General features: G+C 45.9%; 1 protein-coding gene across 9 annotated transcripts in view; it reads right to left on the reverse strand.

Annotated features, from left to right (window-relative positions):
- Positions 1-26,517, reverse strand: part of ANKS1A (ankyrin repeat and sterile alpha motif domain containing 1A) — an 855,968-nt gene that overhangs the window by 571,588 nt on the left and 257,863 nt on the right. For all 9 annotated transcript variants that reach the window (XM_069633488.1, XM_069633494.1, XM_069633490.1 and 6 more), the window contains one exon: positions 4,349-4,450. In XM_069633488.1, coding sequence (XP_069489589.1) covers positions 4,349-4,450 — 102 coding nt within the window. The remainder of the gene's footprint in view (positions 1-4,348; positions 4,451-26,517) is intronic.

Below are 26,517 nucleotides of genomic sequence, written 5' to 3' on the forward strand. Positions count from 1 at the left end.
TAGCTTTCCTCTCCTTTCTCGCAAGGCCTTCCCAGTCATTGCCTGACACTTTGAACAGGCCTCCATGTCGTGGCCTTCTCCGAGGCACCACAAACACTTGCGCTGCGGGTCCGTGATCGACATTTTTGAGCCGCACGACTTGCATTTCTTGAAACCCGATCTCGGGGTCGTGGTCGGTGTCGATGACGAGGACATATTTTCTTCTCGTTTATATATATTCTTTACAGAACTCTAGGCGCGCCGAATGTCCGAAGCAACGTAACGGCAGAAAAACGGAACTGAGGCCAACGGGCGCCGCACGTGCTACTTATACACCCGATGACGTCACCCTCGACGGAGTCCTTCGAGGGACCATCGACTCGACGACATCGATGCACGGCGCCCTCTGCCGAAAAAATTTCCGAAGAGCAGCAAAGCTGGATGGATGGAATACATCTAAGATGAGGAATACGTTGGAGGACACAACCCACTCGAAAGTTAACTATGGGCTCAGTGAGTTTCTGACAGATGAGCAACCCGGTATAACTTGGTAGGCGAGTGAATGACCAGGATAATTTCCATTGTTGAAGTTTGAGAAGGAATACTTTGTATCAGAGTGGTAGCGTGTCTCAGAGAGAACGTTTTTGAAAGTCTCTGGGTGTTGGAAACTTAAACTGAAGCAAAATAAATGCATATTGAATAGTGAACTGAATAGAACCTTACAATTCCAAGCAAATAGCCAAGGTGTCCATTTGAAAACAAATTATGGAAAAGGGCGCAGGCGCAACAGTCATAAGATGGAGGTGTGCAAACAAAAAACTCTCAAAATTAACTTTTATGAGTGAACACAGTGCAGCAAGGCCAATGACTGCCAAGAGGCGTCACGCGTGATGGCATAGATAAAAGGCTAATTAACAAGGGGGGTCCTGGGAGTCCCTCTGCCAGGCATTAGTCCCGGTTGCGAGAGACTTACCCAGAGTCTTTAGCTCACTATCTTTCACAGAGAAGAAATATCCTAAACATATCGGTCTTTGTCCTGCCCTGGGGCAGTCCAGCACTGAAATGCTAGGCAATTCTCCTCTGAACAAGAGTACCAACAGCAACCCCATACACATGTTTCAGCCTTGTTGGGTATCATCAGTGAGGTGGAGCTGTGCCTCTCTGAGAATTAAGTAACTTTGGGTCTCACCCTAAGTTACTAGGGGAATCCAGACGTGGACCCCTTGCTCACTATTCTTAGAGAGGCACAGATCCACCCTACTGATTAGGTCCAACCAGACCGAAACACATGTCTGGGGTTTCTGTTGGCACTCTTGTTCAGAGGAGAATTGCCCAGCATTTCGGTGCTGGACTGCCCCAGGGCAGGACAAAGACTGATATGTTTGGGATATTTCTTCTCTGTGAAAGATAGTGAGCTAAAGACTCTGGGTAAGTCTCTCGTAACCAGGACTAATGTCTGGCAGAGGGACTCCGATCCGAGGACCCCCTTGTTAATTTGCATAGATAAAAGGCTGACAAAGGAGCCAGAGGATGGTAAATCGGCCAATAAAGTTCAAGGGTGTTTATTAAATTGTATAGGTAGGTTGGAAAAACACCTATTCTAAACCTAAATCTAAGATGGGAACAAGCTTCGACCAAAGAAAAATAAGGCAGTCCTAGTGGTGTCTTTGTCAAATAAAAAGGCCTATACTAAGAAAAACCTATTGCCAATCCTTACGCTAAATACAAAAGTGTGGGATAATGTTCTTAAGAAAGAAGGAAGTGTTCACAAATAATTCAGGTTTCGGTAGTCAGGGTCTCCCTTCCCCATGTTTTTAGCACGGGACAAGGTAGGATTCTGGAACACTGCACACACTCAAGTTTTCCCAGCACGAGCCAACAGTTCCATCCTCAGCAATCGGGGCCTTCAGTGGTTAAGTCTCTTTCTACAAAAAGTGTCTGGCCTTCGAGGACCTGCTAGGTTTAAAAAAAAAAATAAACAAAAGTTATTTTCTGTATACACATTGGGAGATCCCTTTTCACCCCTGGATCCCGCTCTTCCAGGCCCAGACTCTTCTCTTGTGCCAGCTTCCCTTCATCAGGTTAACTATGGCTTTCAATGCAATTTTGTCTGACATTCACAAATCTCAATGTCTTCTCAAACAGTTCACTGTGGACATCCCTCCTTTGGGTTCACCCTTTCCAACTTTGTGATCAGTTTTTACGAGGTGGGATGCAATTCCCTTAGCTTCACAATTATCTGTCGGTCTAAGGCTTTTGACTGTAGAGAGGATTTTACTGGACCCCTGTATGATCACTTTGACCCCCTTTCTCCCCTTTCCCAAGGTCTTCTGGTAAAACAATTGTGTAATCGCCCAGTTTCCTGAGTGAGCACCCACATGGTGCCGGACTCTCTGTTGCTGGTTTTCCCCCTTTTGTATCAATGGTTCTTTGTACTTTCACAGTTCAATTAGACGTTTGCTACTTTTCCTTCAACACAGTTCGATTTCTTATCGGCTCTCTGGATGTGATTAACCGCTTGGCTTTTCTTCTTTCTGGAGTCAAGGATGGTACCACGGAGACAGGCAGCTCATCCCGGCGTGGTTATCAGCGGAGGAGCGGTCACATGTACCGTTGACAGTTGCTGCAACACCCGCTGGCTATCGTTCGTGGTCTTACGATTCCCTCTGCTGAGGTTTTACGGGCCTTTATCGGAAAGGGCAAGGTCGCTTCTCTCCTCGTCACTCTCTCGGTTTGCTCCGTCTTTCTCCTCCTCTTGAACTGCAGTGCTGAGTTCGCTCTCTATACGTGCGGTCTGCCTTGCTCGTATTGTGCTCTCGTGCTCCACCTTTTATCCTGTGGGGAAAGGAAAGGGCTGTCAGGTGTATGTGATTCTGGTCAATTGCCTGACTTTACCTGACCCTTGTGTTGGGACATGTCAGGTAAATGGCTTGGGTGTTAGTCCGTTGTCCTTCATGATATGAGGAAGTGTTCGCATCAGAAAGGAGGGGGATAAAGCGTTTGCGTATCCTACGTGGTAGGTTGGGGAAAGATGTCATAAGAAGGGGTATACCGAGTCTCACCCGTCAGTGTCCTACTCCCCGAGGACGACCCATCACTCACTTGTCCACCCCCAGGAACTGGATCCAATAGTGATGGTCATGTTCTGGCTGCCTGGATGACAGATCCCTGGGCACTAGTCAGACAGACACCTTCAGGTTTCTCACACTATGCACAGCAATGCAGCATAGGTCACCGGGTATCGGTGAAATGCAGGCCGTGGAGGTCACAGCTCTTCTAGGGATGCCACAAATTGTAGTTAGTCTTGCACCTGGATAGGTCCACCGGTACAAGGGAGGAAGAAGTTGTATTCAGATCTTCCCTATCGCTTAGAAGTGGAGGTTGGAACAGCAGCGGTTACTCAGCAGGCTCAGGAAGTCGCTAAAAGTTGCTTGGACAGCGTCCTTTGTTCTTCTGGATTTTCTGTTCCTGTGGTTGACAGTTTCAGCTCCAAGACTTCAGAATGTATCCAGGAACACCAGCTGAGTCCCCCAATCATGACCCATGCACCCTTCAAACTTGGGGAGCAGTTGTTCAATGGGACCAGCCAGCCTCGCAGCTTGAACTGGTTTCAGTCCGCCACAATGCAGGACAAAGGACAAGGGGGTTTGTCACCTCCCCCACTTCCTGTACTGCCAGTCACTCTGAGACCGTTTGCAGGCTTTCCTTAGGAAGCCAGGCAAAGACGAAAGGGTCCAGAGAATCCTCCCCCACCCAGAAAGGTAGAAGACATCAGAAAGGAAAAGTCACCTTGTTCAGGGCCTGAAAAAGTACAGCCACCATTTTGGGTAAATGGAGATCCTTGTGTCCCCCCTACTGCAGCTGCAAAGACAGCATGTGACAAAAGTCCACACATTTGCTCCATCTTTTGAGTGCACTCCCCATCCTTTTCCCCCAAACCGCCCTTCTCTTCCAGACACTATGACGAGTTGTATTCTTTGTGCATGCAACCCTGTACACAACGCCCACAAACATAAAATAAACATGGCATGTCCTGATAGAACAAACCTAAAACTTGCAATATCGGTAAATTGTGGGTCTGTCATGCTCCCATTATAGAAAGCTTGTGGGAGGTGTGGACTTGGTTCTTCACGCAAAGCTCGGATTGGGAGATCTGGATACAGGACATGTCTTTTCAATATTATTTATGGTAAAGAGGTCTCATCAGCGATGAACATGTCCTAGCACTAGAAGTGGGCATATGAATGCTTGCTATTCCCCGGCAACACACACCTGAAGACCCTCTTGCAAACGGACAAACGTCCATCTGTTGCGTCCAGGGACGGTGAGCAACTTCTACATCTCATTGATCATCCCGCTGCCATCTTACCTTGGATAAGGGCAGCAATCTGCTGACTCTTTTGCGAAGGCACCTCCTTCATAATGTCCAGCGATGTGAGTCCCCGGTTATCCTTTATGTGCACATCAATATCTTTGGTGGGAGGGAATGGAAGAAAGAGAAGGACATGGCTAATTAAGTCGTATACCAGTCTGAACTAGACAAACACAGAATGCAATATGGCTCACAGACCTACATCCATTATAGACATTGATCTTCAACAATGAACTAAATAATTAATACCAGTTTAACTGACAGTGAAATCTTTCACGCCAATTCCACTTAAACTGAAACATGAATTAATCTTAAATGACTTTTTTAGATCTACAATGACTCATTAGTTGATTAGTAGCAAATTAATATGATTTGCACTTCAATAGAGTGGTAACACATTGAAGTTTAATATTAATGTGCATCCACCAGGATAAGTTTCATAAAATTTCAACTGTCTAAGGAAGAATCACGTTTGTGCAAAGTCTAAGAATTGTAATTCAGTATGGTTCAAACTTTCTCAATACCAGGATGGGAATAAACAGGACCACCATTTGCTAGCTCAGCATTTCCATATTTACTCTAGCAAAAATGGTTGCTGGCCATGTAATGTACAATCCCATGACAACATCCAAATGTATAGGATGTTCCAATGGAAGTATTCAAATTGAAAAATCAAACGCATTTCATAAGCATTAATAGGATTAACGGCCATCTAAGGATACACACCAGATTAGAGCAGTAGGCTTTTCAAATCTGTAAAATCACGAAACGCTGCCTCTTAAGAAAGTGCCAAAAAATGATGAGGCTGTCAAATCCATGATGGGTCGTAGATATTAAAATCTGAAATTTGAAAAGCCTATGAAAAAACAGAACACATTTGGCATCTGTGTATTGAGCAGTATGGTTTGCCCAACAGAAAAGACCTTCATTACCATGAGCGATATACTGCTCAAAACTGAACACCACATATTAAATTCTGGTGACGTGCTGTTCATCCAAAGAATTGGCCACTTTCTGAGCAACTGTACCATCTAAACAAGTAAGGTTTAAACACATTCCCCCCCATCCCTACATGGTCCAATAAGTTTCATTGTGGGACGAAGGCAAAACCCAAGCTCAGAGGAAAGTGTTCCCCTCTCTCTTCCGTTCCAACAAATGGACTTCAATCAGCTATTGCAGGCTTCCTCAATAAAAAGCATAGTCTGCAATATTACCCACCAAAGGTGTTCAGGTGTCGGGTGGAAACCAAAACTATGGGAGTAAGACCACCTACTAAATTTACTGTGCTGAAATCACGATCAGAATAATAAAAACAAAAAAAAGAAAACCCCTTCCATCAACCAGAAACCAGATAATGAAGAGTAAGATGGTTTCATATATCTGCACAAGATTAGTTTATTACAGTTAAACCAGCTGACAAAGGTAGAGTGGTAAACTTCCAGGACACTATGAAACAAAGAGCCACTCATGCCAGTTGAGCAATGTGTCCTTTTACAAAATCATTGGCGTTGAGATGGATTTCCAAAACGAACCCGGGAGTAGATTTTGGGATGCCAAACTATTATAAACAGGAAAGCCTCTGAAGTCTAGCAAAACTTCCTCAAGCTATGTAGCAGAGCTTTAAAGCTTAGAATTAGGAGGGGGTGTGGTCTAAGACTACAATGCGTCCACTCGGAACACCACCACTAATTCAAGTTAGACAATTAAGTACAAAAATATACAATAATGTATTAGACATTTAAAATGCAAACCAAGCCATGAAACCCCTTGGTAAATATTGTCACACACTTACTATATATACATATATACATATACATACACACACACATTCGCCCTTATGTAAATTTAGAAAATCATACGATTCAAAATCCATGCAAGACAGGTAGGTGCTCAAATACATACAAGCACTTAAGAGAAACACAAACATTTCCCTAGCACTTTAAAGCCCTGAGAGGGCAGGAAGAAGGCAAAGAACAATATGGCCAAAGGGCAGGCAACACTCTCGTGGCACGGCCATCTTGGAGTGCTAGCCACTCTATGAGTAGCCTTTTATGGTAAATGAAAAGGTGCAAGAGTAAAACATGGTAGAAAAGGATTTACTGCCACCAGCCCATCTTGGACACATGTCATTTGTAACCCAAAGGTTACAAAAAGAGTGAAGGTGCAAAGTATCCTAACCAAACTTCACTTCAGAGTAATGTGTTGTTGTTAAAATACAAGAAATTCATAAAGAGAGAAAGCCCCCAGCACTGTTAGTCTTAGGGGCGGATTAGTATACCCATAAAGATTTGCGCATAGAAAGAGAAGCAAAGCAGGTGCCCCATGCAGGCCCATGGTAGGAAAGCAGCAAAAATAAAGTATTTCGTAACAATTGGCAAAGGGTCCCACCGATAACCTTTTGTTAAGATCGATTTGGAAAATTAGCCCCGGAGAGGAGGATTTTAGGAAGCTTGCTTATTATGGTAAACCGGGAAGACAGAGGTTAGCCAAAACCCAATCAAGTCAGTGTGGATGAGCAGTGAACTCTTAGTCTCAGGAAAGTGATATAGGGCTACAATTAATCCACAGAGACCACCACCAGTAATTCAAGTTAGTCAGCGAGTACATGAAACTACAATTATTTATTAGGAGTTTATGAACACACTAAGCATACAAAAATCACAGAATGTAATGAAAAACCATACATAACACATCCACCCTTAGAAATACGATTGCGCAAGTATTAAATACTAGTATTCAACAGGTGAGCAAACGGGTGCAGGAAAAGCAGTAAGATCAGACAGAAAAACAACCTCAGTTTTCTCCATTTTATGAAGGCCAGCCCCAAGATGTATGAGGCCTTGTGCCCAAAAGTCACAAAGTCCAACTATGGTTTCTTAAGGGAAGTTATTTCAAAATGATCAAGTTGGCTGTGGTGGTGCTTTGAAAGTTCTTTAAAGTAACGCAAGTAATTACTTCAAGTTAGTCAAGTACCCCAACTCTATCCTATTGCCAAGGAAAGTCCTAGGAAAGAATCTTTAACCCAGGTTTGACGACCAAAGTACAGGCCAGAAGGAGTTTAGGGACAAAGGCTCTACACCCAATCTTACCCTAACGGAGGCAGGGGGGCAGAAACAAATGTTTGCTAACGCCCCTCCCCAACCCCAATTCCCCCGGCTCGCATTCTGCCAAAATTGTCTGTGGACATAATCTTCTGTCCTTTGTTTTGGTGAGGGAAGCCCAGAGGACGCAGGTGCAGAGGTCATTTTTCAGGTAGTGAGCTAGTCATGGTTCTCACCAGACAGTTACAGCAAACGTTTTGAAGAAGACCCCCCAAATGAAGAAAAGATGCAGACTTCAGTAGTGCAGAACCTTCAGGACACCACAGGATTGCAGAGGGATTACTGCAGTGGAGGTCACCACGCTCAGGCTGCGACAGGTGATCTTCCAGTAGTGAACACAGAAGCAACCCCAGCACAGTTTCCATTAAGGTGAGATGGCCAAAAATGCAATGACAGGCGATTTATGACAAACTGAACATTCTGTGAGCCACTGCTTCGAAGGATGACAGCACTGTAGTCGAAAGGTAGCTGGTCAGTCCAGTGGGTGGTCCAGGGACATCTCTGAAGGCTTCCAAGCTGCAGACCCGCGAGCAGTGGTCAAGACTTGGGTCCTCAGATCAGGCAGATGAGCAGGATTTCACCAGGCCAATCACAGGAGTCAATGCTGGTCAGCTGCAGGATTCGATTCTCTGGTCGTGAGCGTGCTGCTAATCTTCGCAGAAGTCTTGGTTCCAGCAACAATCTGTCCAATAGATTCCGGAACCCCCTTTTATACAAGATTCAGGCTGGCTTTAGCCAGGAGAGGGGTTACCATATATGGCATTTCCTGACCCGTGAAGGAAGAAAGAAGGCAAACATACAAGATGGGCAAAGAATAAGCAGAACAGTTTGTGGCATGGCAATTTCAGAGTGCTAGCCACCTCTAATAGCCATTTGCGGTTAATGAAAAAGTGCATGAGAAAAATATCATTAAAACAGCTGCCACCAGTCTGAAGCACATTGTGAAAGTAACCAAAAAGCCATTAGGTAGAAAGCAATAAGGATAGATGAGCCAACACAGTCCGGCAAGGGAATGACTACACCACTGACACACCCACACCCCTGGGAAAGGGGTACCGAGAAGCAGGGCCATGTGCCCTCCCCGGGCTCACCCTGCATCAAGCAGAGCCCAGTGAGGAGTACCGAGCAACCCGCAGACCGGTAAGGAACAGGGTTACTACTCTCCAACTCCCCCTGCAGAGATGTGGTGCCTGGAGGGTTTGGGGGGCACCGGTGGGTATCAATGGTTGCCCATGCGCATAAATGCAGAACAGCCCCCGGGTGAAGCCAGGATTTGAGAGCAGTCTGTGCCTCAGTCACTGGCACACAGACCTTCTCAGCTATCTTTGATAGATGTTTTGTTTGTGACGTGTTGTAGGTGAAATAAAGAGCACAATAGCAAAGTTCTAGAGCGAGAGGTGGTAGGACAGTCCTCCAGATTCACATTCTCAAGTTCATTGAGAGCCACAGCTTCTGTTAAAACAGAATTTCTAGTCAGAAAGAGTATGATTGACAGGCTTAGCTCATCTGTAGAGCAGTACATGCCTCTGCTTCTTTTTACCTTTTTTAGTTTATCTTGCGATTCAATTCCAGCCTTGCCAGAAACAGACACTAGAACCTTCTGTGTATCAGTTTGTTGGAGGGGAGGGCAGATGTAAATCCTGGAAGAACTTTACTGAAGAGAATCTAGTCTTCTGAACAGGTTTTTTCTTTTTATTAAGGCTCTTCTGTTCTGGGCATCAATCCATAGGGTGTTGAGAAGGGCTTAGTAATGAATCAGGTATGATTACAGAGACAGACTCATTCTTAGTGCAGTTATTGAAAAAGTGACCAAGTGTTTCTAAATGAGGTGAAGTTGTAGAATTGCAAATGTACATGTCACTCAAGGAGATCCCTCCCCCCCCCCACCTGTCATATTGGAAAAACAGCAGGAAAGCCCTGTGCAGGACACCTTGTATCATCCCATTACCGCATCGAATATATGAAAGACGTTATGCGCCCAGACAAACATACTGAATGTACACTCTAACTGATGTGGTAGACTAAGTCTGCAGACACCACTAGATATAGAAGAACTATAAGTCAAGTTAGACAGGGGTAAAGTGGCGTCATGAAGAGACGAAGACGCACTGAAATCATATACGAATACTTAAGTAATGAAGATGTGACTGAAATGACAAAGTAAACGAATATGCAAATATGAAATCATATACCGAAGAAAAGTGAGAAGAAATGTATATATGCAGAAACCCAAGAAGATGGCACATAGAAGCTTGCTAAATGTAGGCAATCTAACGCAAGTAAAAAAGCCATGTTGAGAAAATGGACGCCGGTTTCGTATAATAGTAAGCTAGAAGCCTCAAGGAGAAAGACCAAGGCTGCAGAGCTGACAAGCACTGAAATACAAACTTGTTGAAGAACAAATAATATTTTTCTGGCTCAGGATCAAGAATGTTGCAGCAAGAAGCAACTACAAGGCACAAAAGGAGCCGAACAGGATAAGACATGCACTTAGGACACATTTCTCTTAGATTAAGTAAAAGAGTGAACATTTGCGAGTGCCAAGTAGTGGACAATTAAAGATGCAGAAAGCATATGCAAGACAGAGCAACCAAGTCTCCATAGGTCATAGAGAGTAATAGCACCCAATTTAATTGCATTCAATCGGAGGACAAGATGGACAAAATCATGGTCTCCTAAAACGTGGTGCCAAGAACAGAAAATAAGGCCCATTTATAAAGCTCCAGACGAAGATAGGAATATCCCATCACACCCTTTAAAGTTCTGAGGAAGAGAACAGTCAGCAAGTCAACTACAAAGAAGAAGCAGCCGTGGCGGATTAGCGATAGTAGGCCAATTGGGCAGTTGTCTGACATTGTTCCTTGCATCTGGGTTTTGTTTTGCTTACGTGCTGCCAGCAAGCCGTATGTCCAAGGTTGGAGGAGAGCGCCAACTGATCAGGATGGCCTATGTAATGAACTATACGTTGTTGCAGAAGCCAATCCGGTGCTGCTATTCTGCCATTATCTGTATTATACATAGTTGGAGGTAGATTGAGGTGTGCCTACTTGATAAGGTGCAGCCAATGATGTTACTAACACCTAAATGAATTATAGGTATATACGTGTTCTCTTAACCAATCCCTCCATTCCATACGTTTTGACTGTTTGCCATGTAGGATGACTTCATAGCCGACATACGAGGTATGAAGCATTTTGTGTACTGGAAATGCTCTCAGAGTGTGAGCTGCGATTTGTTATGCTGGCCAAGTTTCCCTACTTTATTGAACTGATAATAAATAAGTATTTTGCCATATTCTTTGCGTCTGTCCTGTTATTTGGGCCTGAAATCGGTTATTGTGGTAATCCCATCCAGCACTTGGAATGCTCCGGGTGCAACTGCATAAAGTGTTTTCAAGTGGCCCTTTCGATTTATGGATGTCACTTCGGAGTGGTCTAAAAAATTCCCCTTCTGGGTGAGTTGCAGTGGATATTATTAGCCTATAACATCGAACTTCAGTAAATACTGATGTATAGCATTTCACTTCAGCATTTACCTTATTATAGAGTCTAACAAGAGAGTTAGACCAGATTTAGAACAGCAATGGTATAAAAACCCAGTTTGGCAGAATGGGATGTCTGCAGGTGAGGTGTGTTAGAATAGAGAAATCTTATCTCCAGCGAACAAATTCATGCTGAAGGATTAGAAACATGGACATCCTTTTCAGTGGCCTCCTCAATGGCTACATAAGTATTTGCACTTAAACCTGCAGATGCCGTGACAAGATGAAAATAAGGCAGACATTCCCAATAAGGATGTAATTGAGTTGATCAGCAGTGAGGCCTTTCTATATTTAAGATTCTCAATTCTAGTCCCTTTGCCATTGGTTGTCACTGCATCACTGGCAAAAACAACAGTCTGAAAATCTGTGATTTTCATTTTCAAAGTGTTCTCCTTAGGAGGGGACTACACAACATCTGGATAGATGGCCAAATCTAAAAAACACAATGTACCCGGGATGGAGACATCCAGTGGCTTAGGTAGGGCCACATGTTTAACTCTGCTGTGTAGGGGCGCACATATGAGCGGAATGTAATTCACAAAGCTGATTACTTACAGCGTACACACTGATGCTTGAACTCTCCCTACTCTACCACTGTAGCAATTCTGCCAGGGCACTTGGTGCAAGCACCCCAACTGCGAGAAAGCATACATAACTTGGGTGTCAATAGGCACACAAAGACTATCACTTGTTCCCGCTTCTTTCTGGTACAACCTAAATAACCTATCATGACTGTACCACTCTGCCGAGGCAAGTTCTTCAAAACGCACATGATAATTGCAGACTATTTACAGAGGAAGGTTGTGTTCATGTCAATGTCATATCAGTCTAACACTGGCTAGGTTGACGAGTTAGCGACATGTCACCAGCCTGAGCAAAGGCATTGCATCCCATCACTGAGCATGTGGTAACATGCAGGGACTACAGGTAGGTCCTAAAAAGTCAGACCCAGGTTGTTAAAAGTGAACTGTATAAATGATCTAATTTTCTGTAATGATATATACAGCCTCTTGCTTCATTGGCCAGTGATATCTGGACAAGTGATGGGCTGGGTTTTCCCCTTTGTTAGGTGTTGTAGAAAGCACCCTCCCACCTACCCCCAAGGTAGCACCAATGGAAATTCACTGGCTTAATGGGTTTTGAACTGTATCCTCTCCCTCCCCAAACTTCATCAAAAACCTGACTGTGGGTGGTTCTATTTTCATGTACAATGCCTTAAGAAGCATTGCGATTCCTAAGGCAGGGGTGCCCCCAGTGTCCACAGAATAGAAGATCTCTCAGTCATTAAGCTAGTCTGGTGTTATTTTGCTTTGTGTAAAATGCTTTCACTTAGTGGGAACTATTCTGTCTAGATCGGTCCTTTGTGACCCCCCACCTCCTCTATTTAACAAAAGGAAGTTTGTTTTGGTTAGCCTCGAGGAACTGAGGGGGTATCACACGATTAGCCCATGCGTGTGATGCCTATATCCCAGGACTGGAGGATGATGGGCAAGTCTGCCTAAAACCGGTTCCGATTTGCATATGCAGATACCCCTCTGGAGTAGTGTGGCTTCATTTCGTCACATGCAAGCCCTTCTTGAGTCCATGGGTGTGTCTGTAGTGATGGCCATCCATTTGAAGAGCACCTCTCTTTTTGACTGATGCTGTGTGATTGGCGGCTGTGTTCACACACTGCTTTTGTGGGAGATAAAAAAAAAATCATTTTTCTGCTGCTGGATGTCTGTACCTGCACTCCTGCAAAGTCCTGCCATGTAAAGGAGGACAGAAGGTCTGAACAAGTCTTTTTTGGCGCTCCATACTGAGAATGCTCCCCTGCATACTCGGACCCTCTTCCCAGCTCCCCTGCTGCCCGTCCATCTCCTTCTCGCCCATACTGTGCATGGCTTGGCCAGTGATGTTAGCACCTGACCAGAAGTACTCCACATTAGAGATCCTCCCAGGGAAGCTGGCTAACAGCAAGAGTCAAAGGGCAGCTCCCTTCCCTGGGCAGCTACGATCCCTTTTTGCTCCTGTTCACCCATGGACTCCTGATGGAACAACCTACAATGCAGGTTAAGGTGGCATGGGCGGGGAGCACAGCCATTACTATGCTCTGGTACACCCTGCCACTCCTACATTACTAGCACCTGCCTAATACTGCATTGAAATGCACTGTGCTCTTTAGTTTGCCATTGAAGTGCCATTATAATATATTGCACTTCAAACAATTGTGTAGATTAGCGCATGTACCACATATAGAAAAATTTGCACTTAGAAGAATTGTGTAGGTTATCCAATATATTACACTTCGAAGAACGTAGCAGAATGTAGCCAGTGCATTGAAATGATGTATATGTATGCAGCCAGTGCAGCGATTCTAGGTGAATGAAGCTAATGCACTAAGGCCTTTGTGAGTATAGCTAACGCATTTAAACCAGTCGCCCTCCATGCTTATGGAACTTAAGCCGCAGGCATGGCCGCATTCATCTACGCATACGCCGCTATACACCAGACTAAACACAAAGCACAAAATCTATGCCATTAGGATACAACTACGACAAAGAAAATGGAGTCTAGCTGGACGCATACCAAGTCTCTTCTATTAGAATACAGCTACGACCTACAACAAAAAATATGGTCTAGCTGGACACAGAACGAGTCTCTTGCACTTGCGCACTCTCTTGTCCACCTCTCAGCACCCATCCATATGCCTGACCATCATGGGTAGTTTATAGGAGCTTGGGCCAGCACACCCAACACTATGTTTGCCAAATGCACACATGCATTATATTTCACCAGACAATTTTCCCATATCTTGGACTTCAGTACTCTGAGGGCATTCACACAATAAGTGCGTCAAGGCCATACTAATGGCCTAAAGGCGATATAAAAGACAAACTACTACTACTTCACTTTGTAACTGTAAAAATACAAACAAATTCCAAATGGAGATAAAATCCCTCACTACTAACAGTCTAAGGGACTAGTCAGTTTCCCCATAGGAATGAGCAACGCACACAAGGGAAGAAAAGCAGAAGGCTTTACTGACCCCCCAAACCAAAAGTCAGGGCATGGTTCAGAAACGAGCAAAAAGATGGTGGTCCCAAAGGAATCCATGTAGGGCGAGTTGCAAAAAGAAAATCTTTCCTAACAACTATTAAAAGGGAATCCATGTGGTAGATGGAGAAAGCTCAAGGGTGGGAAGGTGAGAAAGTGGGGTAGTTATTGGCAGGTATCAACCCTAAGATTCCAGCAATAATCTTTTCCCACCATACCTAAGATTTATAACAATTTGGAAAATCTGATAGTTTCAGGCATCATTTCAGTATTTGGGCCCTTGCAAAAACTTGTTGACTTTTTCTTCCAAGAATTAATCTGCAAGACTCCCTCATGTGGGAGAGATTTAATACATCTGATCACCATATTGGAAGATAAAAACCATGATTCAAGTAAGGATATTAGCGTTACATAAGGCGTCGCATGTAAATACAAACATCCCTCAAGGATGTGGCCTTGAGGAGCAGACCAAACATTTCAGCGAAGACCAGATCTCAATTGTGTATTACCAGAACCTTTCTTGCAAATGTCAAAAGGATTCGCCCAATAAGTCTAGCACAAGAGTTAGGAGAGCAACCCGTAGGATTAGGAGTTCTCTAATCAATACCCAACATAGGTGAAAAGTGTTGCACAGGATTAGACTCTTTTAGAGTCAGTGATCGTGTTTTTTTAACTTCTAAATAGCTTTGCACTTGATATTTATTTGTACTCATCACTTTGTATGAAATGATGTGTAATGTTTAGATTGTGATTTTATAACTTGATATTGATTAATAAAATTGTTTATCATATCAACTTCATTGAAATATACAGTTCATTATTTGTTAGCGGACGGTTTGAAAGCGATATTGTCTACCAGAAGAGGTTACAATACGAAGGTCATGAGATTCTTAAGTCTAGAAGTGTCTCACAAGTTTGTATTTGGGTATGAATCTCAGGGCCGTTAAAATACTACCCACTGTCTCTTATTGGTTTTGTGGTCTCAACTGTGTACTAAACTATTCCCTTGAAGGACTGAAATAGCCATGACTAAACATTTTTCATCTTTAAGATAACATGTCTTGCTCAATTGAAGCGAACAAGTGTTGGTACGACTTGCATGCCATCATAGATGATATTCGGTGTCAAAATATGAAAGACAAGTTGAACCTCTCAAATAAACATATTCCCAATATATTAAAAAGTGAAGATACAGTGATTTACTTGTTTCGGGCAGGTCTGGCAGACTATCTTAGATTTCAAAATAATGTTCGACTCACTTAATTAACAATACATTCACCCTAAATTGGATTTTGAAAAGATCCTGTGCTTTACTTAAAAGGTGTTGTTCATGGCCCTCCATTCTTTGTTCACTGGCGGTTCAGGTCGGCCCTGCAGATGAGGCGATCCAGGTGAAGCAATGCAGGGAAATACAGGAAACTCCTGGGCAGAGAATCCCATGCCAGGACCAGGTGAAGGGATGGGTATTAATGTCTTATATATCAATCACAAAGCTAATTCATGGAAAGCGCGCACCTACAGCACACTTCAAAGCAGCCAAACGAACCCAATACCTCACCATGTGTCAGAAAATAGAAAACCTCTGCAAAACGGTATTAAAACATCAAAGACAAATCCCTTTCGAATCTGCCACCACCACCTAGCATGAACATTAAATCCCATAATTGGATAAATACAGCTTCTTGTTCTTTTTGGTCAAAAAAATGCCCTTTGTCCAAAACAGTGAATTGCTGACCAGGGTCATATCTAAATGGCATGCAATTCCATTTCTTGCACATTGTTTTGCTAATTTGGGTTACTTCAGTCGCAAATCATCTGTCCATATAATAATGTGCTACTTCGACATAATATATGTAACAGCAGCAACAGTATTCAAACAGGATTCACGGTTCATGCAAACCATACAAATCACCCAAACATAACCAACTGCCTATGAGTAATGCAGAAATGGGTGGCGACTAAGCCACCGCCTGAACCCAGGAAAAATAGGGATAATTCTTTTCGGCATCCCATCTTCCCTATAAAGATTTCTTCCGACTCACCCACTTGGATGGGCAACTGCCTTAACCCCCCCCTGCCCCCCGCACTCCCATGTGAAACACATAGGCTTTATAATTGACGAACTCTCCCTCACTCCACACATTTCTTTTAAATCCAACAATGCTCAAAGATCACACCACTCTTGTGATGACTTAGAGAACTTTTGATGATAGCTATAGTCCTCAACAATCTAGGCTAATGGAACAGCGTATAGCTGCAGCTCAAAGCGTCCATACAACAGCTACATATTTAATCTGTTTATGTGCACAGGAAGTTCTACTAAAGTACGCCTGACACTGCAACTCTTTTTGCCATATTGTAATATGGCAGCCCATTGAGCTCCTGGGAGTGGGTGTTTTTAAGCACCACATTTTGGCCCAAGTGTAACCAGAGCACCCTATAATGGTGCTGTGGTCGAAACTGGCGGCAGCTGCCATTTAGTTGTGGCTTCACAAGTAACAGATTTTAGCGCATTAGTAGTTTAAGTTAACTGTGGTAGCCATTGGGGTACTAGTTTCTTTTTTAAATTTTTTTTTTGTTAAGTGCTACTCTCGGCCATTTTGTTATGGGTCATTCCTTTGTTTAGGGAAACTATAAAAGTTAGGCACATTGTGTCGTGGTTTAAACTGGTCCCTAGACAATTAAACTGTGTAGGTGGACCCGATTGATAGGGTTTTGGGGCCAGCGTGATTAGCTGGCAGCCACAATCTTGACATGGCTGGCCGCCTGTGTGATTGGAGGGCTGGCTTGAGCCAAGCCATGAGGTTATAGGTATATCTAGGAGAGATAAGGTCCCCTCCTCAAGTCTGCTGGATTACCTCCCCGCTGCTGGGTAATTTATCCACAAAGCCATGCTCCTGCTTTTAAGGACCAGGACTGATCACACTGGCTTTGTCTTTGCCCTATCCCTGATGTCCAATTTTCATTTTTGGCTGCTGGACAACTTTGATGGGATGTCCTTAGTCCGCCCTTGTTCGTCGTCCTCCCCAGATGAATGACCTTTGCTGGGTTTTTCTGCCGTCTTCTCGTTTTGTACTCTTGGTTGGAGCACCTCGAGGTAGGAGGCCACCCTTGAACGGAAGAGTGGTGCGCCACCACTACCCTGCCTCTGCTGTTTGTCTGGGCCATCTTGGGTCGCCTCCAGTGTTGCCCCCATTATGGGACAGTTTCTGCTCAGTGGCTGTTACGTTTTGACTATCCAGCTATACAGATCTGCCTGCTCTGGTTCCTCCATTGCTCTGGTGCCTTCTACACTGTTGCTTTCACTCCAGGCTGGTGGGCCATCAAGGCACACTGTTCTTCAGGGTCATCTAAATTGTCCTCGGTCCAGGTTTCAAGTTCCCGGGTGTCTGGATCCTGCAACGCAACCTGCAAGTGAAGGTTTACTCAGTGTTTCACAGTTCTTGAGTAGAGTTCTCCAAAACTGGCGCAGGGAGCTCTTAGCTCCGAGTTATCGGCTAGTGGGTTATTCTTCAAACTTACCCTTAGGGGTCCCCTGTGTCCATGGTCTTGGATTTCTGTAGGTTACCTTCTACTGTAGTTTGCCACGGGCTAACACTAGCCTCGACCATCCTTTGCTTCTTGGAGCTTCTGGGTCTCAAATCTAGAAATGGAACTCTTTCAGATTGATTCCCCTGGAATTGCCTGGGATGGACTTCGGTCTTCACCAAATCTGTGGGGTAGAACTCTGATTCACATACATTTTCTCGATAACTGCAGTACTGCTTACAGACTTTGTCCCATGTATTCCTATGGGGAACTTTAACAACAAACTTAAAAGTGACTTGGAAGGGACTAACAAGAAGGTTGACATTTTACCTGGGTCACACTTGATATCCTTAACTTCTACATACAGGTTAGCATATACCCTTGATATTATATGCTTTTTAAATGTATGTATTAGACTCTTGCTCAAGAAAATTCTCTAAGTCACTTTGTATTACTGAGGCAATATGCCCCGAAGCTCTGACATCAACATGAAAACAGACAGACTTCACTGACAAGCAGAGCTGTGTTGTGCCGGGTCACGGTTGATAAAGATACGTTTTCCTTTTTTTTGTTTTTTTTAAAAGACCCCATTACCACCTGTGCATGAAACTACACGGGTGCTAAGTGGTGAAGGGGGAGCAGGGAATTGATTGCTGGCTACCCAGGCAGCTCCGAACACAGGCTTTTACCATACAGTACAGCCTGCGTTCAGACGCTCCTGATTGGCCAGCGCCCCAACCCATGGTGCCAATGGTGGTAATTATTCTATTTTCTAGGAGTGTTTAAAGACATTATGGTCATGGTACTGCAAGTCTTATGGCGTCAAAACTTTTCTGGGCCCTCTGGGTATTGTTGGATAACGATTAACCCCTTTTTTTTACCGCGAGGCGTTTAATTTGGAGTATGGTGCATATCTAATATTTCCACCATCTACTAAAGGGGAGGGGAATTTATTGCTACTGTATGTGGAACATTTTGGGTCCTGATCAATGCATGGTAAGGGAATAGTTTCTTACCTGTAACTCCATTTCTCCAGCATTGGTATCTTTCATGGATTCACATGCTTAGAATATTCCCCGTCGTCAGACTGGGACCCCTCGGTACACATATATAGCCTTTTCCTATAGGAAAACTTCCGACACTTTTGTGTCCCATCTACGTCCCTTTAGGACCCGCCTACGCATGCTCCGTAGGCCGTCCCAGTACAAGAGGCCCGCCCCCGCGGCTCCCCTTCAGATTTCGGCCCCTCCAAAGTAGGAAGGGTTAAACTTATCAATCAAATACATTGCATTCCGGGGAGGTTGGCGGGCGCATGTGAATCCATGAAAGATACCAATGCTGGAGAAATGGAGTTCCAGGTAAGAAACTATTCCCTTCTCCAGCATTGGATCTTTCATGGATTCACATGCTTAGAATAGATTGTATAGCAGTAACACCTGAGACGGCGGTGAGAATGTAATGTAATATACCCTCACCATACTACACAATGCATATGTACAGTAGGAATAAGTTAACTCATATAACCTTACCCACATAAAGTATACTGTCATTAAAAAGGTAGAAAACAGATTCTCCACAGCGTGGAGCTTACCTTACTGAAACAGATGGCGCAGGACAGCTCTTCCCATCTGCACCTCGTCCGCATGCTGCCTGGCAAGGCAGTAGTGGCGGGTAAACGTGTGGGGCACTGACCATGCCGCAGCCTGGCATATGTCCGTCAGCGGAATTCCTGCCCATAATGCTGCTGAGGAGGACGTTGATCTTGTAGAATGGGCTCTAGTATGTCCTTGCAGTGGCCTTCCGGCCTTGGAGTGACAAAACGCAATAGTCGATGAGACCCATCGAGCCAATCCCTGTTTAGAGATTGCTTTTCCTCTCGTCGACGGACCATATGCGATGAACAGTTGTCGAGTAGACCTGAGTTCCTGTGTACGATGTAGGTAAAATTTCAGAGCCCTCTTAACGTCCAGGGTATGAAGAGCTTTTTCTGCTGTCGATGATGGTGTCGCGAAGAAAGTAGGGAGAACAATGGACGAGTGTTTGTGATACACTGTCGGAACTTTTGGGACGAACGTAGGATTAGTTGCCAGGACCACTTTGTCCTTAAAGAATTTTAGGTATGGCGGGTCTACGACCAGCGCTTGCAGTTCCGAGATTCTCCTAGCTGATGTGATAGCAATCAAGAATGCCAACTTCCACGATATGAATTTTATGTCGGACGTGGCCATAGGCTCAAAAGGCGGTTTCATTAAGCCTGCCAACACTGTGTTGAGACTCCAAGTTGGAGGGAAACGTTTTACCAGGGGAAAAGTTCGAAATAAACCCCTCATGAAGTGTTTCACAAGTCTGTCGCTAAATAGAGGAGACGACTGCCTCTTCCTCGTGAACCTCGAGATGGCCGCCAGGTGCACCTTTATCGATGTGAAGGATAACCCCCTCTCCGCCAAGAGGAGCAGGTAAGGTAGAACTTGTTCCGGCGTCACCAACAACGGTTGTAGGCCTTGTTGTCCTCGACACCATTCACAGAACCTCCGCCACTTATAGGAGTAAGATTTGTTTGTAGAAGGGGCTCGAGCCGCCTGCAGAGTTTTTTGACAATCCTCCGAAACGTCTAAAGCACCGAACTCCGAAAAGTCAGGAGCCAGGCTGTAAGGTTGAGACTGTCCGGGTTGTGATGCCACACCGTGCCTTTGTCCCGGGATAGTAGGTTCGGGACTCTCGGAAACGCTATAGGATGTTCCAGCGACAGGTGAAGCAGGTCGGAGAACCACGGTTGCCTCGGCCAGTATGGTGCCCCTAGAATTACTCGGCAATTGTATCTGCGTATCCACTGTATTGTCCTCCGTATGAGGGGGAACGGGGGAAAAGCATAAAGTAACATGTCCGGCCATTGGGAAGGAGAATGCCTCCCCCATGGAACCCTCTTGAGGCCATCTGCTTGCGAACTGCTTGCATTTCTTGTTGTCTTTGGTCGCGAAGGCGTCCAGAGGGGGGTGACCCCATTTCTCGAACACTTTCATCAGGTGAACAGTGTCCATTTCCCACTCGTGTATCTGGGCCATGCTTTTGCTGAGGGAGTCTGCTTGCGAGTTCCTCACTCCTGGGAGGTGATGAGCCACGATGGAAATTTCGTGCTTTAATGCCCAATGCCATGTGTACTGGGCTTCTATGGAAAGAGTTCTTGATCATAGCCCTCCTTGTTTCCTCAGATAAAACATGGCCGTTGTATTGTCGGTCAGTACTCGTACTCGTGATCTCTTGATGTGTGGTAGGAATGCCTTCAGGGCCCATCGTACTGCTCTGAGCTCTAACACGTTTATGTGTAGGAGTGACTCCGTTGGAGACCAGCGACCTTGCGTTTGGAGAGCACCCATGTGAGCTCCCCATCCGGTTAGGGACGCATCCGTGACTATGGTTCGCTGAAACTCCGGTTCCTGCAGGGGTACACCGTTGTTCAGATTGTGGAAACTCTGCCACCACTGAAGGGTCCGAAGCAGCTTGTCGTCATCGATGGTTATCTTGTCTGACCACGATCCTTGTGCCTGCGTCCATCGGTCCGAGAGGAATTCCTGGACTGGCCTCATGAATAGGCGACAGTTTGCCACCAGATGGATGCAGGATGCCATGGCCCCTAGAACCGAAACGTATTTTCTCACTGAGAGCCTGGTGTTTCGACGTAGTTGGCTCGCCAGCTGATTGAGTCTTGAGGTTCTGTCGAGAGAAGGTTTCACTAGCCCTAACTGGGTCTCGAACTGTGCCCCCAGGAATACCAGCGTTCTCGATGGCCGCAGAGAGGATTTTTCGAAGTTTATGGCAAATCCCAGCTGTTGTAGAAGCTGCATGGTGGCTTGTAAACTTGTGTTGGTCGACGCTGGGGAGGATCCCCTTACCAGCCAGTCGTCGAGGTATGGGTATACATGGTGGCCTTGCTTCCTTAGCCAGGCCGCTACTGGAGCCAGGCATTTCGTGAACGTTCTGGGGGAGGTCTTGAGCCCAAAGGGAAGAAGCGTGAACTGGTAGTGAGTCCGCCCTATTACAAATCTCAGGAATTTCCTGTGTTTCCGACACATTGGAATATGGAAGTACGCGTCCTGTAAATCCAGGGACGCTAGAAAATTCCCCTCTTGAACGGCGCGGATCACTTCCTGCAGAGTGAGCATTTTGAATTTTAGGCTCCAAAGACTTGTTGCGATTGCGTAAGTCTAAAATGGGACGCCATTTGCCATTCGGCTTTTTTACGACGAAGTATCTTGAGTAGACTCCTTAACCTCTCTGTGATGTTGGAACTAATTCTATCACGCCCTTTGCTAACATGAGTGTTACCTCTTGTTGCAGTATCCCCAGATGGGAATGAGCGGTGAACGCAGGTGGAATGTGCGGAGGGCTGTGTTTGAATTGTAGAGAGTGTCCGTTTCTTATAGTGTCCAGCACCCATTGATCCGTCGTTATTCGTTCCCATTCATCGACATATGCTGACACTCTTCCCCCCAGAACGGTGTGTTGTATGTCACTGCTGATCTTTATTTTGCTTATCTCTCGACGACGATGGATAGGATGGTCTTTTCCTGGACATCTGGAAGTTACGGCGTCGGTTTGCCGTTTGGGAAGCACGCCTGTATCCCTGGGAGGGGTAAGCCGACCTGCCAAAGGATCTGTCTCCAGACGCAGAGAATCTGGAATTACCTGAAGCCCCTCTACAGGGACGAAAAGACTTGTAGCTTCGGCCACTCTGGAGGACACCCAATGAACGTGCCGTGTCCGAGTCCTCTTTCATTCCCTTTAGGGCTTCGTCCACCTTCTCACCGAATAGAAGGTCTCCCTCAAAAGGCATATCTAATACTTTGTATTGTACCTCTGGCCTGAAGTAGGTACACTTAAGCCATGACTGTCGTCTTAATACGACCCCATTATTGACTTGCTTGAGCCTGACTAAGCGAGGTCCACCGCAATGTTTATTGCGTGATTTGAGGCTTCCTCACCCTCCCGGACAAGTAACATCGCTGCCTTCCTATGCTCTTCCGGAAGATGATCAAGCAACGAAGCTAGCCTGTGCCACATCTCTCTGTCGTATCTGGCTACGATCGCCAGAGAGTTTGCGGCCTTTATTGTGGTTGCTCCCACGGATAGCACTTTTTTGCCAAAGGCATCCTGGCGTCTCGCTTCGTTTCAGGCGGAGTCGTGCACTTGTGCTGGGCCTTCGCCTTTCTCGCCGCTGCCGCCGACACCACCGAGTCTGGCGTTGGTTGGGAGGATAAACACTTGGGGGTAGACTCTGGAGCCTTAAACTTTTTCTCGAGGCGTCCTTTCACTGCCGGCTCTGAAAAGGGGTGACGCATTGTCTCCAACCCCTCCTTCCACACGTGATCTAGTATTGGTATTGAGAACACAGACCTCCTTCTCTTACCCATGTGGTTGAACAAAAAACAATCCTTTTTCTGTTCTTCCCGGGACAAACCGAATTCTTTACACGCCTTCTCCATCATAGAATGGCATGATGCAATGTCGTCCGAAGGGGACGGGTGAGCTGGGCTTCTAGGGGTTTCCAACTCCACCTCTGACTCCAAGGTTGGATCCCTGGAGGGGGATGATGAGATATCCGACGTGGCTCCCCTGTCAGACTCCGAATCTGGCAGCTCACCTTCCTCTTGTGCCAGTGCAGAGATTGGCGTGCGTAGGTGCGTCAGCGGACGGGACGGGCCCGGCTCGTCGACGGGTGACTGTGGCAGGTTTGCCTGAGGTAGACTCTGGTCCAACGACTGTAGCAAGGACTGAAGCGTGGACAGAATTTCCAGCGACAAAACAGATTGAGGATTGAGAAGAGGGGCAGATACCGGTACACCGGATCCCCTCGTCGACGACTTGTCGGCCACTTGTAGCCCTAGGTCTGCTGGACCAGCTATTCTCTCGCTCTCGTCCTCCGAGGACAGAACAGCCTGTTCTTGTAGTAAAGTATCCGGGGGGATCGGGTCAAAAACTTCCGGCCTCCAGGCCTCCTGTAGAACCCCCGTCGACGAGGCCATCGTCGCCGCCGTTGTCGGTGAGACAGTGGATGCCACCTGCGTCAGTGGCAGGGTGGAGGCCGATGACTGGACCGCCGTCGACGAAGACTTAGCAGGTGGTTTAGGCGGTCCCGCCTTTTCCACGCTTGGCTTGCTTTTACTCGACTCGTGGTCGATCGATGATGATCGCCCGAGGAGGATTTCGGCCTTTCCTTTTCATGCTTTTTTGATGAAGATGATTTTTTTGACGAGGAGTCTCTAGCTGAGCGACTCCCAGATGACTCTTTTTCCAACGGTCGAGATTTCTTCGCCGGTGGTTCCGACGAGGTAGCGCGGCGTGATGTTTTTGCCGATTGTGTGGAGCCTACCTCCGAAGGGGGGTATGCCCCCGCTCCATCATTCAGCCATGCCACCAGCCGTCGACTCCGGTCTTTGAGGGTTTTTTGAGAAAACCCTTTGCATATGTCGCAGTTATCAGCCGAATGATGAGGGTGGAGGCAATATATACAATCCATATGTCCGTCCCCCTCGTAAACTTTTTTCAAGCCGCACGTCGCACACGGACAGAACAGCGCTTTTCCTGACATGGAGGACATTTTCTCTAACTCCAACTCCAGGTATACAACCTTGTACAAAATAGTAAGACAACGCGAGGAGATCCCACTACTTTGGAGACGGATGAAATCTGAAGGGGAGCCGCGGGGGCGGGCCTCTTATATTGGGACGGCCTACGGAGCATGCGTAGGCGGGTCCTAAAAGGACGTAGATAGGACACAAAAGTGTCGGAAGTTTTCCTATAGGAAAAGGCTATGTGTACCGAGGGGTCCCAGTCTGACGACGGGGAATATTCTAAGCATGTGAATCCATGAAAGATCCAATGCTGGAGAAATGTAGGTTCATTGTTTTAATAGATAGACTGTGTGACAAATTGGAGGCTGTCTTCCCTTCGTACCTAGTGGGAGACCGTTCCCATGGGGCCATGCTTTCGAATCCACTTTACAATAGCCCCCCTGGGGGTGATACACAGGGGGAGGATCACATGGGAGAGGTAGCCCCTTATGGGATTAGGGACGACCCTTCCCAGAGAAGAACAAGTTACTTCTTACCTTGTAACGTTCTTTCGACGGGATGTTCCTCCGACGTATTCCTCATCTTAGATATATCCTTCCAGCTCTGCTGGCCTCGGAAAATTTTTTCTCTCTAGAGGGCGCTGCGCGTCGACGTCCTCCGAGTCGATGTCCCTCGACAGCCGCCGTATCGACGTCAACGTCATCCTGCCTATAAAGGCCGCGCGCAGCGTCCGTTGCTCAGTTCCGTTTTGTAGCCCACAGTAATACTTTCTGGACTAAACTAATCACCCTGAAGGAGCATAAGCTGCAACAACAAGGGAAGTAGAACTGCGGGGATGGATGGGAGGGTCGATGAGGAATACGTCGGAGGAACATCCCGTCGAAAGAACGTTACAAGGTAAGAAGTAACTTGTTCTTCGAAGGGATTGTGTCCTCCGACGCATTCCTCATCTTAGATAGGCTCTCATAGCAGTATTCTATTATTGGAGGAGGAAGTACTGACTTCACGCTGTCTTCTATTGATGAATAGAATGCAGTACAGCCCTTCCAAACCTAGTCTCTTGACTGGAGGAGGAATCCAAATTGTAAAAACGTGTAAAGGTATGGACAGACGACCATGTAGCGGCCGCACATATGTCTTTTACCGGCACTCCTCTTTTGAGGGCCGATGAAGCTGCAATACCTCTGGTCGAATGAGCCCTAAGGTTTTGAGGGGGCTCTTTCCCTGCCAGTTTATAACATTCCAGAATGGCTAGAATGATCCATCTGGAAATGGTCTGCTTAGTTATTGGTAACCCCAGCTTGTGACCTGCGTAACCTACAAACAGCTGGTCTGCCTGTCTTATCCTGGCTAGTCTACTGATGTAAAAACTTAAAGCCCTCCTAGGGTCTAGCCTGTGTAACCTCTCTTCCTCTTTCCCCGGGTGAGGAGGAGGATAGAAAGATGGTAGGGTAATCTTCTGAGTGATATGGAATTCAGAAACCACCTTTGTGAGGAAATTAGGCTTCACTTGCAGGACAACTTTGTCTTTGTGAAATATTGTGTGAGGGGGTTTACAAGAAAGAGCTTGTAATTCGCTCACCCTTCTAGCAGATGTAAGTGCTATTAATAAAACAGTTTTAAGGGTAAGGAATCTTAACGAACAAGAATGGAGAGGTTCGAAAGGTGTACCCATCAGGAAAGTTAGTACTAAGTTTAAATCCCATAGGGGAACTTGGAATGGTCTTGGGGGATAAACATTGGTTAACCCCTTTAGAAACTATTACCAAGGGTAATTTGAAATAGGATGGTTCTTCCGCAGTACGCTTAAAGATGGATAGCGCTGCGAGATAGCCCTTAATGGTGCCAACTTGAAGGCCTGAATTTGCCAAATATAGTAGGAAGGACAAAACCATTGGTGTACCACATGAAAAAGGGTCGATATTCTGTTCTCTACACGAGCTGCAAAATCTGTTCCAACGGCAGCGGTATAAAGACTTTGTTGCTGGCCTCCTTGCCGAATGCAACACCTCCATATCATCATCAGGGAGGTCCCAATCCTTGTACCTCAGCCTTTCAGAAGCCAAGCGTGAAGGTTGAGGGTTTTGATGTCTGGATGGAGAACCTGACCTCCCTTCTGCGAGAGTAGGTTCTCTCTGAGTGGAAGTCGAATTGGAGGGCAGATGGACAAGTCTAGAAGGTCCGGGTACCACGTTCTCCTGGCCCAATCCGGGGCAATTAGGATCATGGTTCGCCGGAATCTTCTCAACCTCCTGATCATTTGAGGAATGACAGGGACCGGTGGGAACGCGTACAGAAGCGGAAACTCCCAGTCCACTATGAACGCGTCTCCCAGAGCTCCTCTCGGGGGAAATTCCCTTGAGCAGAACAGGTCGCATTTCCTGTTTAGGC

Source organism: Ambystoma mexicanum, chromosome 13 (genome assembly GCF_040938575.1).
Source record: "Ambystoma mexicanum isolate Mex_15411 chromosome 13, UKY_AmexF1_1, whole genome shotgun sequence".
NCBI classification, from domain to species: domain Eukaryota; kingdom Metazoa; phylum Chordata; class Amphibia; order Caudata; family Ambystomatidae; genus Ambystoma; species Ambystoma mexicanum.